The sequence below is a fragment of the Arvicola amphibius genome, chromosome 18, assembly GCF_903992535.2.
Source record: "Arvicola amphibius chromosome 18, mArvAmp1.2, whole genome shotgun sequence".
NCBI lineage: Eukaryota > Metazoa > Chordata > Mammalia > Rodentia > Cricetidae > Arvicola > Arvicola amphibius.
The window spans coordinates 31,795,247-31,807,142 of NC_052064.1; the positions used below are offsets into that span (position 1 = coordinate 31,795,247).

At 45.2% G+C, this 11,896-nt stretch overlaps 1 protein-coding gene across 1 annotated transcript; it reads right to left on the minus strand.

Annotated features, from left to right (window-relative positions):
* Positions 1–1,762: 1,762 nt before the first annotated feature.
* On the minus strand, positions 1,763–11,883 carry Ppil3 (peptidylprolyl isomerase like 3). Its single transcript, XM_038315446.1, has 7 exons — positions 11,713–11,883; positions 11,315–11,375; positions 9,984–10,058; positions 8,805–8,898; positions 7,386–7,453; positions 4,736–4,854; positions 1,763–2,129 (listed from the first exon to the last, which is right to left on the minus strand). The coding sequence occupies exons 2-7, from the start codon at positions 11,315–11,317 to the stop codon at positions 2,003–2,005; spliced, it is 486 nt and encodes a 161-aa protein (XP_038171374.1). The 5' UTR covers positions 11,318–11,375; positions 11,713–11,883; the 3' UTR covers positions 1,763–2,002.
* Between the last annotated feature and the right edge of the window lie 13 nt (positions 11,884–11,896).

The following is an 11,896-nucleotide window of genomic DNA, read 5'->3' on the forward strand; positions in this document are numbered from 1 at the left end:
CTCAGATCTCTGATGGAGTTGATGACCAGGCCGGTGGGAGTTTTGTCGGTTTAACGGCAGTAACCAAAGCTTCAGCTACCTTCTCAGTTCTCTTCGTGTCTAAATGAGGTCTCCAGCTGAGAAAGACAGTTTACCTTGCGATCAGATTCTAAAAAGAAATCAGCTGCGTGGCAGTGGCGCACACCTTTAATCCCAGCACTCGGAGGCAGAGACAGGTGGATCTCTGTGAGTTCAAGACCAGCCTGGTCTACAGTACAGAGGGAGTTTAGGGACAGGCCCCAACGCTACAGAGAAACCCTGTCTCAAAAAACAAAGTCTAGCGGACTCTGTCAATCAACAGCCTGTTTCCCTACCTGTCTATTCTTGAGGGTAGGAAATCCTTGGTCCTGGGACTCCCTTCCCCCAGCCACCAGGAACATGGGCCTAAAAGTTTCAAATGTACAGCTAAGAAAAAGCTTCTCCTAAACCCCTTAACTTCTGTCCCTAATATATATACACATGTATATATATACATATACATACATGTGTGTGTGTGTGTGTGTGTGTATAAAATCTGTTCCAGCAGATTTCCAGTCAGTTAAAGCATGAAAACTCTTCCTAGCCCCAGATGGTCCTGCAGAGCTGGCACAGAGTGAAAGCCTGCTCTTCCCAGAGTTGGCCCCTATTCCAGCTTTAGGGTCCCCCAACAAGGATGCCCCAATGTCAGCAGTAATAGATGATTAAATCATCCTTCATCATTACCATAAAAAAGGCTGGGATGTTAGTGTCAAACCAGGGACAGCTGGCCTATCTCACATATCCCAGTGGACCTGGCCCCCAGGTTCTCATGAGACCCTTCACTCCCTGTTACAGGGTATGACTTAAATACCCCATCCTCCACCCTGAACTCTGCAGCCCAGGGGCTGGGCTGCCCTTCCTCTTTCGTTACCTTTGGTCTCCTGGCTGCTGCATCTCTGGTTCCTCTCTCTCCCCACACGGTCCAGCTCAGTCTGGTCCTGTCCACTCTCTGCCTATGCCCTCACTTTATTTTTTATTCCACCAGACACTTCAGGTTCCTGTTGCCTTGAACAGTGAGTCAAATGAGCGTCCTGCAAGAGCTGCTTCTCAGGGGGTTTGCCACGGCACCCAGAAAAGTAACTGTTACGTGCTTGCTTTATTCTAGTAAGCTGAAAGGTTGGGTGCACAGCATCACCTTTATTGCTGTCATCTGTACAGTTTGGATTTTTTTTTTGACACACGGTCTCACTTATCTCGCTCCTGTGGCCCCCACTGACCTGAACTCTCCCCTATAGAGATCAGGTTGTCACATTCGTGGTGATCCCACTGCCTCTGCTTCTCGTGTATTGGATTACAGGTCTGCCCCACCAAGAGGATAGACGGAAAGAACAATGTTTGCTAGTGAAACTGTAATGTGTTCACTTTTCCAACTGAAAGTCAGTCCTGCGGATTACACAATTTGTGTCTGTTAGCTCCTCAGACTCTCATCTATACACCTTTGTATCCAAACCTGGAAGTTCAATAAATTGTTTTGACTGATGTTAGTTATTTAAACAGATGTGCATGGGGGAGGTGGCTGGATGGGAGGCTATATGCTGTTAAATGAAACTAAGATTATGTGATGCTAACATTATATTTTAAGTTTAAATTTCTGTGTTTAAGAGGCCTGTCTGTTTGTTTGTTTGTTTGTTTGTTTTTCTTTTGGCTTTTTGAGGGGCCTACCACCCAGCTCCCAAATAAATCACACACGGAGGCTTATTCTTAGTTATGAATGTCCAGCCTTAAAAAAAAAAAAATAAGGCATTGCTTTGTATTTAAACACTGAATAACAGCAGTGGTACAGAATATGCTCACGACTGGGGGTGAACACTATGGGCCTCCCCGACAGATGTCATTACTGTAAACACCAGAAGGACCACAGTCTCTGATGTAATCAGAGCTGGATAAAGGCCAATGGGCGTGTTCCAGTGACGAGCTTCCAAGTGTCTGTCCAGGTCTGCAGTAGCTACTGAGCAAATGGGTTGGCGTGAATAGTTATGTCCTTAATGTGCACATCATTGAGAGGTCTGTATGTCTTCTCATTCACTGGTAACTTCTCCAGTTCATCCAAAGTCTCCAGACCATCTATGACCCTGGAAGAGAAGCAATGTGCTATGAGAATTGTCCTCAGCTTGAAATAGAGTGTCTGCAGCAACTACAGTCTCCAGAGGGGAGTGCTCCACCTCAGTTGGCCTTCTCTTCTGATCATGTGGCCTGGCAGGACTGTAAGGTCAGTCCCATCCATGGAAGTCACCAAGGAGAGTGAAGTGGCCCTGAATTCAGGTGGCTCAGGGCCCACACTTCCCCAGGGCTTTCTCATTACAACCGGGTGATCAAGGACATGTATACATGCCTGCTGCTATGGTTTGGAACTTGAGTACCCCTCAGAGGTCCACGTGCTAGCGGCTTGGTCACCAGCTTGGGACTACTGGAAGGTACTAAAACCTTTAAGAGATAGAATCTAGGTCCTGGGCAGATGGCTGCTGTTTGCAAGAAGATGTGAGTTCAAACCTCAGGACACCTATAATCCCAGAGCTGGCTGAGCAGAGATAGGATGGTTTCGGGGCCTTTCTGGCTAGCCAGTCTAGCTGAGTCACTGAGAGACTAAGGAAGCCACCTGGTAGAACCTCTGTCATCCCCACCCCCACCCCCACCCCGGAAAAGAGGTGGGGCATAGCTGGAGGTCTCTGGGTCACAGATACTATGCTCTTAAAAAGGACTGTGGAACCTCATCTCTTCCCCTCTCTCTTGCTTCTTGGCCATGAGGTGAAGAGTTTGGTCCACCACATGCTTCCATGTCGTGCTGAACAGGCCAAAACCCTGAAGCAATGGGCCAAAACTTCTAAAAATGTGTGTGTGTTTTTAAATATTTATTATGTATACAGTGTTCGACCTGCATGTATGCCTGCACACGAGAACTTACTACAGAGCCACCATGTGGGTGCTAGGAATTGAACTCAGGACCTCTGGAAGAACAGCCAGTGCTCTTAACTGCTGAGCCATCTCCCCAGCCCCTAAAAATGTGTTTTTTCTTTTTAAAAATAATTTATTTGATCTCATGTGCATTGGTGTTTTGTCTGCATACATGTCTGTATAAGGGAGTCAGATCCCCTGGAATTGAAATTAAAGACATTTGTGAGCTGCCATGTGGGTGCTGGAAATTGAATGCAGGTCTTCTGGAAGAGTAGTCAGTGCTCTTAACTGCTGAGCCAACTCCAGCCCAAAAAATGCCTTTCCTTAAAACAAAATACAAGGCTGGAATCTAAGCCTATGCATGAAGGCGTAGGTCACAAACAATCCCACACCAGTTTGGAATTATGATTAATAGAATGGTTATTTATTTAAAAGGGAAAAACTTAGAGACCACCATCCCAGCCAACAGACCTCTGCGCAATCAGGAAGGGAGCCTAGTAGCCGGAAGCAGAGCCGGAAGCCAGAGCACACCTCTCAGCAGCTATTGGCTGAAGGAGCGGAAGGAGCTCCCGCAACATATGCATTTGCTGAGGGAAATTCTTTTATATATTACAACTAAATATGCAAAACAAGGATCAGGGTTTATAGATACTTACACTTTTATTTTATGCATATGGGTGTTTTGCCCATGTATATTTGTAAATCACATGCATGTAGTACCCAAGGAAGCCAGAAGAGGGTGTAATGCCAAGAAATGTTACAGAGGTTGCAAGCTACAATGTGGGTCTTCCTCTGGAAGAGCAGCCAGAGTCTGTGACTTAGGAGCCATCTGTCTCTCCAGTCCAATGAAGCATGTACTTAAATAAAAAGTGTTGCCGAGTATTTTAAGTTTTGTTACATTTATTTATGCTGTGAAACATTTGTTTAATGATGCAAAGATGTGTTACATTCTCTTATGTTGCATTTTATTTCATCTGTGAAGCTGTGTTACTTTGCCTTTCCAAAACACCTGAGAACGGCCAATTGGCCAGCCGCAAGGCAGGAGAAAGGATGGGCAAGGCTGGCAGGCAGAGAGAAAAGGAAGGAGAAAAAGATAAAGAATCTAGGAATGAGAAAAGGGAGAGGACATCAGGGGCCAGCCACCCAACTACACATCGAGCCACGGAGTAAAAAGTAATGAAAAAATGTACTCACTCATAGGTGGTTTTTAAACATAAAGCAAAGAAAACCAGCCCACAAACCACAATTCCAGAGAACTTAGACAACATGCGGACACTAAGAGAGACTTACATAGTGTAGAATTTTAAGACAACTCTGAGGCCATTTCTGAGGCCTCTCAGCAGCAGTGCTCCCCCCTCCCCTGGGAACCAAGGACCTAACAACTACACTTGCACGTACTGAAATGTTGGGAATTTTCCATCTCCCTGAGTCTTTGTGAGTGTTCTCCAAATAGAACTCAGTAATTGAATAGGTGCAAGATAACCCTTAGGTATTGACTCAGTTCCTGTCACTATTTTCAGATATGTTGTTCTTAATGAAAACAAATATATATGTGTGTATATATATTAATTTGTTAACTTGCCTAAGCAATTCTTTAGTGGCTCTTAAACAAATAAAGAAAATGAAGCTCAGATAACGTATAACTTCTTCAAGGTAAGACAGCTGCTGACTGGTGGGCCTAGAGCCCAGGCACTCTATAGCTGCCTACCTGTCTTTCCAGCATGAGCTATGCCATGATCACGGGCAAACACGGATGCACCAAGAAGACAACAACTAGAACACTCACTTTCCAAACACCGTGTACTTCATGTCCAGATGCGGCTGCTTGCCGTAGGTGATGAAGAACTGAGATCCGTTGGTATTTGGGCCATTATTAGCCATAGATACAACACCTCTAACATTGTGCTGAAAAAGACAAACCAAGGCATTAATTTAACTGTGCTTTGTCAGCCGCAAATCCCAAAGGCAGACAGAAACATTCTCTGCCTTCCCAATTTTCAGGGGACCAAGAATCATTTAGCTAGTTTCTCTCTCTTAGTATGAATGCAAATGTAAAAGTTATGTATTATCTTTTTTTTTTTTTTTTTGAGACAGGGTTTTCTCTGTGTAACTTTGGAGCCTGTCCTGGAACCCACTCTGTAGACCAGGCTGGCCTCGAACTCAGAGATCCGCCTTACTCTGCCTCCTGAGTGCAAGTATTATCTTTATCCCTGATAATCGTGTCTACAATTTGCTTATGTAATCATCATATCTTCCAATCAATTCCATTTTCACTGTGAAGAAGTAGGCACAAACACTTTTATTTCTATCAATGTATAACAGAAAAATTCCTTATATTTGTATTAAGGAATAGTGTGCTGGAATGAAGAAATGATCAGGAACAAAACCCAAGTTCCCCAAATCTCTTCCTGCACACTGGACTCTGCTAGTTCCTTGATCTGCTGCACTAGTTGTTATACTAGTTTAGGGGTCTGCTGCAGTAGTTATACTAGCTTAGGGGTCGTCTGCTGCACTAGTTATACTAGCTTAGGGGTCGTCTGCTGCACTAGTTATACTAGTGTAGGGGTCGTCTGCTGCACTAGTTATACTAGTTTAGGGGTCGTCTGCTGCATTAGTTATAGTAGTTTAGGGGTCTGTCCAAATGCTCTCGAAGGCCAAGCAGATGGCAAACTTATATTTGGGCAGGGATGGAGTCTGGCAAAGTCAACAGGACATCTCTTGCCCAAAGGCTCTTTTCTTAATGGCCACAGAGAATGCACCAGTGGCTCTTACCCCAGAGGGAATGATCTGAGGAAGCCTCGCCTACCTCTAATATCATACAAGTAGTTTACAAGGTATGGTACACAAGACTTGAAAGTATCTTACTGAGATAAAGAAGTCTGAGCTATGCCAAAGACAGGTACCCAGTCACCAACAGCAAAGCACAGAACCAACCACAGATCGCTCCAGCACGAGGGAGCTGAGGTAAGAGGGTTTCTAGTGAGACCAGACTGAGTCACACAGCACAAGGACTGAAGGAGGCCTTTCGCTACTGAACACGCTAAAGTGTTTCCTTTCATAATTAATGGCACGTGTCTCTTAGAGTATATGTACAAGAGCTCCTCTGGCATATAGAGCATGTGAACCTTTATTCCCACTCTCAACTCTGGTGTGTAAGACAATGGTTTTTTTTTTTTTTTTTTTGGACAGGGTCTCATGTAGCCCAGGGCAGCCACAGATTCATTATGTAGCTGAGCCTGAACTTGGACTTCTGATCCTCCTGCCGCTACCTCTAGTGCTGGGGTTACAAGTATGCACACCATGCCTTGTTCAAGGTTCCCTGCCTGCTGGCCATGCATTCTGTCAACAGTAATGTCCCAGATCAAGAGAGAGATATATCGTAGGGTGGTCTGGTCTCAAGTTAGTAATACTCCTGTCTCATTTTCTTCAGCATTTGCCTATTAACTGGCACCAGTTATTTCTTCTTCTTCTTTCTTCCTTCTCCTTCTTATGAAAAATACTTTCTTAGAGGGCTGGAGAGATGCCTGCATGTATGCCTGCAGGCCAGAAGAGGGCACCAGATGGTTCTGAGCCACCATGTGGTTTCTGGGAATTGAACTCAGGACCTCCAGAAGAGCAGCCAGTGCTATTAACCACTGAGCCATCTCTCCAGCCCCCACTATTTTTAATTTTTAAAATTTTATGTTTATGACTGTTTTGTCTAAGTCTATGTGTGTGTCGGCACATACTCCTACAGATAACTAAAAATAGTAAAATTAAGCCTTAAAAAATAAAAACGGAGGTGCTGATGGGTGATAATGCATGGAGAAGTCTTCCTCCCTTTCCAGAAAGGCCAGTGAGAGGCGGGTGTGCTGCTGCAGCCTTGAATCCAGCATTTGCGGCAGAAGCAGGCGGGGCACTCGAGTGGGAGGCCAGCCAAGGCTACACAGAGCTTCAGAAAGCAACCAAACAGCAGAAACCAAAAATGGAAGTGACTCACGTCATTTAACTCAAACTTCACGATGAGAGACTAAGCCCTTTCCTCTATTACTGGATGACCACTTGACGGTGGACCTAAGGTCAAGCCCCTTTCATGTCATGATGCAGGTGACGCCAGACACCAGAGTCTATGCTGGGCTAGAACTGCCACTTACTTACACCCTGAGCGTCACTCACTGAGGATGTGAACGCAACAAAAAAGTCGACTTATTTGTTGATATATGGTCTCACCGTGTAGCCTTCGCTGGCCTGGAACTCACTGTGTAGACCAGGCTGGCTTCAAACTCAGAGATCTGCCTGCTGTTGCTTCCCAAGTGGTGGGATTACAGGTGTGTGCCATGGATGTGACATCAGTGTGTACTGTCGTGTAAACAGGAAGCACAGGCTGTACCTTCAGATACTCGCTGTACAATGACATCAGTGTGTACTGTCGTGTGAACAGGAAGCACAGGCTGTACCTTCAGATACTCGCTGTACTCGTCCTCGAACTTCCTGCCCCAGATACTGCTGCCTCCCCGTCCGGTACCTGGATAACAAGACAAGCTGATCAGCAGGAGCATCTCACTAGACTTCCGTGGGCTCCATTTCCGAGTGGGAGGGCAGCTTTACACCATGTTTTTTGTTTGTATGGTGTGTGGGGGTCCAACCCAGGGTAACACACAAGCCAAACAAGTGCAAACCAGAGTCACATCTCCAGCACTAGCAGAACTTGTGTGTGTGTGTGTGTGTATGTGCACGTGCGCACGCACGCATGGAAGAGAGAGCTGTTAAAGTCTGCACATAGGACTCCATGCATGCTACACAAGTGTTCGACCACTACCACTGAGTTACGTATCTCCAGCATTCCTATCTTTTTTCCCTTTGTTATATTTAGGTAGTGTTTCCTTGAGTTAACCTGTTGACCCTCCTGGGTATTCTCAGTACCTGAGATAACAGACCTGTACACCATCTGGCCTCTAGCACTTACCCCAAATTAACAGTACAGACCAGAAAAATAAAATCCTCCCAACAGGAAAAAAATCCCCCTCATTAATAACTGATCATATTTTATAGTTGCAGGCTAAAACCTCCTTCTAAAAATATCTTGCTGCTAGCTGGACCTGGTCTATAGAATGAGTTCCAGGACAGGTTCCAAGACCTACATACACAGAGAAACCCTGTCCCAAAAAAATTAAATAAATAAATAAAAAATGAAAAACAAAAAACACTTGGTGTTCTACTGAGGACTTGGGTTCAGTTCCCAGCATCCACATGGTTGGTTCAAAACCATCTAAAATTCCGGTTTCAGGAGAGCCGATACCTTCTGCTGACCTAAGCAGTTACCAGATATGCATGCAGTGACTTAAATCTAGGCAAAATACTTAGAGATAAACACACATTTTTTTTTTCCCGAGACAGGGTTTCTCTGAGTAGCCCTGGCTGTCCGGGAACTTCCTGTGTAGACCAGGCTGGCCTCAAACTCAGAGATTCGCCTGCCTCTGCCTCCTGAGTGGTAAGATTAAAGCCGTGCACTACCACAGCCCGGCCTAAGAATAAATTCATCTTTAAAGAAACAAAGCCCTGGGCTGGAGAGATGGCTCAGACGTTAAGAGCATTGCCTGCTTTTCCAAAGGTCCTGAGTTCAATTCCCAGCAACCACATGGTGGCTCACAACCATCTGTAATGGGGTCTGGTGCCCTCTTCTGGCCTGCAGGCATACACACAGACAGAATATTGTATACATAATAAATAAATAAATAAATATTTAAAAAAGAAACGAAGTCCTTAAACTCTTCTGCGACTGTCAGAGCAGCCTGGTTATAGCCTCCCTGTTTAATTTTTCAGTTATCGTAAACACTTTTTTCATATGACTAAATTCAGTTAGTGGAAAAACTCACCTGTTGGGTCTCCTGTCTGAACCATGAAACCCTTGATGTTCCTATGAAATACACAGCCGTTGTAGTAATTACTGGCACAAAGAGCCAAGAAATTCTGAAGAGAATAAAAAGAATGACTGAGAAACAGATTTGGCAGAAACATACTTCAGATAAATGTGCAATCCTAGCCCCTGAAGATGCTATCATGGCACACATAACTATGACTTCTAGGTGTTGGCCACTCAGTCTTCAGCAGGTCCTGGGAAGGCCTGCACACTCCACATCTTAAGGAATGGACTCTTTTGCAGTTACTTGATTGCCTACTCTTGCCTTTCCCAGCTGGAGTTCCAGTACCTGAGGGCACCCTAGACATGGCTAGAAAGTCTTCTGATGAATAGCTGCAGGAGTGAACACTAGCTGACTCCTCTTCCTTTTATCCTTGCCATCTCAGCAGGCTGAGTATTTACAGAACAATTCTCTTATATCTTAATTATAGTTCCTGAAAAAATGAGGCAAAAGAAAAAAGATACTGGACACTTTATGGTTACAGGCAAAGTACCTACCAATTTATATATTTATTTAGTGTGGTATGCATGTAGTATGTGCATTCGTGTGTGTGTGTGTGTGTGTGTGTGTGTGTGTGTGTGTGTGTGTGTAGGTAGGTAGGTAAGCAAGTCCCTGTGCATATGCAGAAGCAAGGGAAGGAAGAGTATCCTAACCTATCACCCTCAGGCTTCTCCCTGTGAGACAGGGTCTCTCCCTAAACCTGGAGCTGGCTGGTGTACAAGGCCCTGTAAGCCTCTTCCCGCCAGCACTGGTTATAGGTGAGCGTGACCACCCAGCATTTTCTGAGACCCGGGACTCTGAACTCTGGCCCTCATGTTTATACGGCAAGCACTCTTCCCTGCAGAGAAAACCCCCAGCCCATCCTTCGTTCTCTTGATTTAACTCTGACGTCACAAGTGGAGACTACACCTACAACACCACGGTACCCCTTCCTGATGGCGGGCCCACACAAAGCTTTCTAACTTTCCAGGCTGGATAAACCAATTTCAAAGTGGCTGTCCTGTTATATCAGAGTGTTTTGTTTAAGTACGGGTCTCACTCCATGGCTCCGCCTGGCCAGGAACACAGACCAGGCTGGCCTCTGTGTCCACGGTGCTGGCCTTAAAGGTACGTGTCACCACATACGACCCTCACCTCACATGCCTTGGGTGTCCTCTCACAGAAGACTTCTATTTTGATATCTCCCACATCCGTATGCAACGTCACAGACTGAAAAAAAAAAAGAGACTGTGAGAACAGGTGACCACATTTCTTCCAGTACTACAGGTTCGGTCTTACTTCTGACTGGATATTTAAGAAGGCAATCTGATTAAAGACATTAAAGATGACTCGTCCGCATGAAGTGGCTCCGAGAGATAAGTCACACTCATTTCTCCAAATTTATTATTAACCAGGCTGGCCTCGAACCCAGAGATCCGCCTGCCTCTGCCTCCTGAGTGCTGGGATTAAAGGCATGTGCCACCACCGCCTGGCCCAAATTTATTTCAAAAGGACAAAAATCTCTAAAAGATTCATACAGATGAAAAACTGGCATCTCTGCTAAATTTTGGATACGATTGTAATTGAAATAACGATTCATACTTTGAATTTTTATGATTTATTAAAAAATGGCTTTTGTTTGTTTGTTTTTGCATTTGGAGACATGGTTTCCCAGTGTAGCCCTGGCTGTCCTGGAACTTGCCATGTAGGAGAGGCTGGCCTCAAACTCACAGAAAACCCACTGTGATGCAAGGCATGCACCATCATTGCGGGGCTTTTATTACTGATCTTTATGTCTCAACATCTTTAACTGTGAAAATGTTAAGAAACTGATTTTTCAAAAATCTGTTCCCACCATTTCCTTTGGGTAGTTTAATTTTGAAAAACAGAGTTAAGCAGCAATTCCTTCATTTACTAAAGACAACAACCCAAAAGTCGTTGGCATTTCCGAGTCTGCGTGCCTGCTGCTGGCCACGGCGCTTTCTCCTCTGCTCTTCTCTTCTTGTGCTGTGTGCCGCTTGATAACTTCATCTTTTTTACATCTTATTTCAGAGACAAACAAGAAACTATTTGGAGGTTTCCCTTTTTGCTTATTTGAGTCAGGTCTTGCTATGAAGCCTGGGATGACCCCACAGTAGCAGCAATCCTCCTGCACCAGCCTCCTCCTTATTATACTCTGTCCTGTCCAGCCTAGTACATACATCTTTCTCCCAGCGCGCCCCCCCCCACCTCTCTCATCCAGGTTAGCACTCCGTCACGGAGCTACATACTCAGTACCTCATCTGACTTCTTTAACAAAAAAAATTCTTAATTAAAAGACCTGTGATGGGCTGCGGAGATGGCAATTAAGAGTACTTGTTGCTTTTTCAGGGGGAACCCGGACGGTCCCAGTACTCCCATCAGCTAGTAGCTCCAGCTCCAGGGAATCCGACGGGGATAAAAGCAAGCAAACAATCACCCAGCTAGAAGAATTCTACAATACTTACCATCCTCTCTCAGTGGTTCCAGGGCGACTTGCAGAGAAAACCTGAAGGTGAGTTCCTAATCCTAAAAGAAGGAGGAATTCGTTCATTTCAGCCCTCTCTTTCCCGTTATGCTTGTTCATCTTGACGGTAGATTTACAACAAGCAGCTTAAGATAGCATCCTCTGAATAAAAATCCGATCACAGAAGTGTTGAGATCCTACCCAACATTCTACGTTCTCTGCTCCTTTTCCTCCAAAGTTCTTTCTGCAGGCTAGACATATTCCCCCCCGTCAGGATACTGGTCTAGCTGGGCACCGGCGCTCCCTTTACCCAGGACGCCGACTTCACTAAGACGTGTGTGCAGTAAACTTCACACTTCGCAGGGGTTTTTTTCCCCCCAAACCCCAGATCTTACTAACCTGACGATCGTATTTAAAAGGGTTCTCCCTTACGCCCTCCCTATTTGCTTTTCCCGTAGTGACGGGCAGTAGTACTAGTATACAACTCCGATCAAGTCCCGGGAAATAAAACGTAGGCGCAGCGGGCATCGGGTGCACGAATCAAAGGAGAATGGGAAGCCAGAAACACGGGACCACTTCCGCC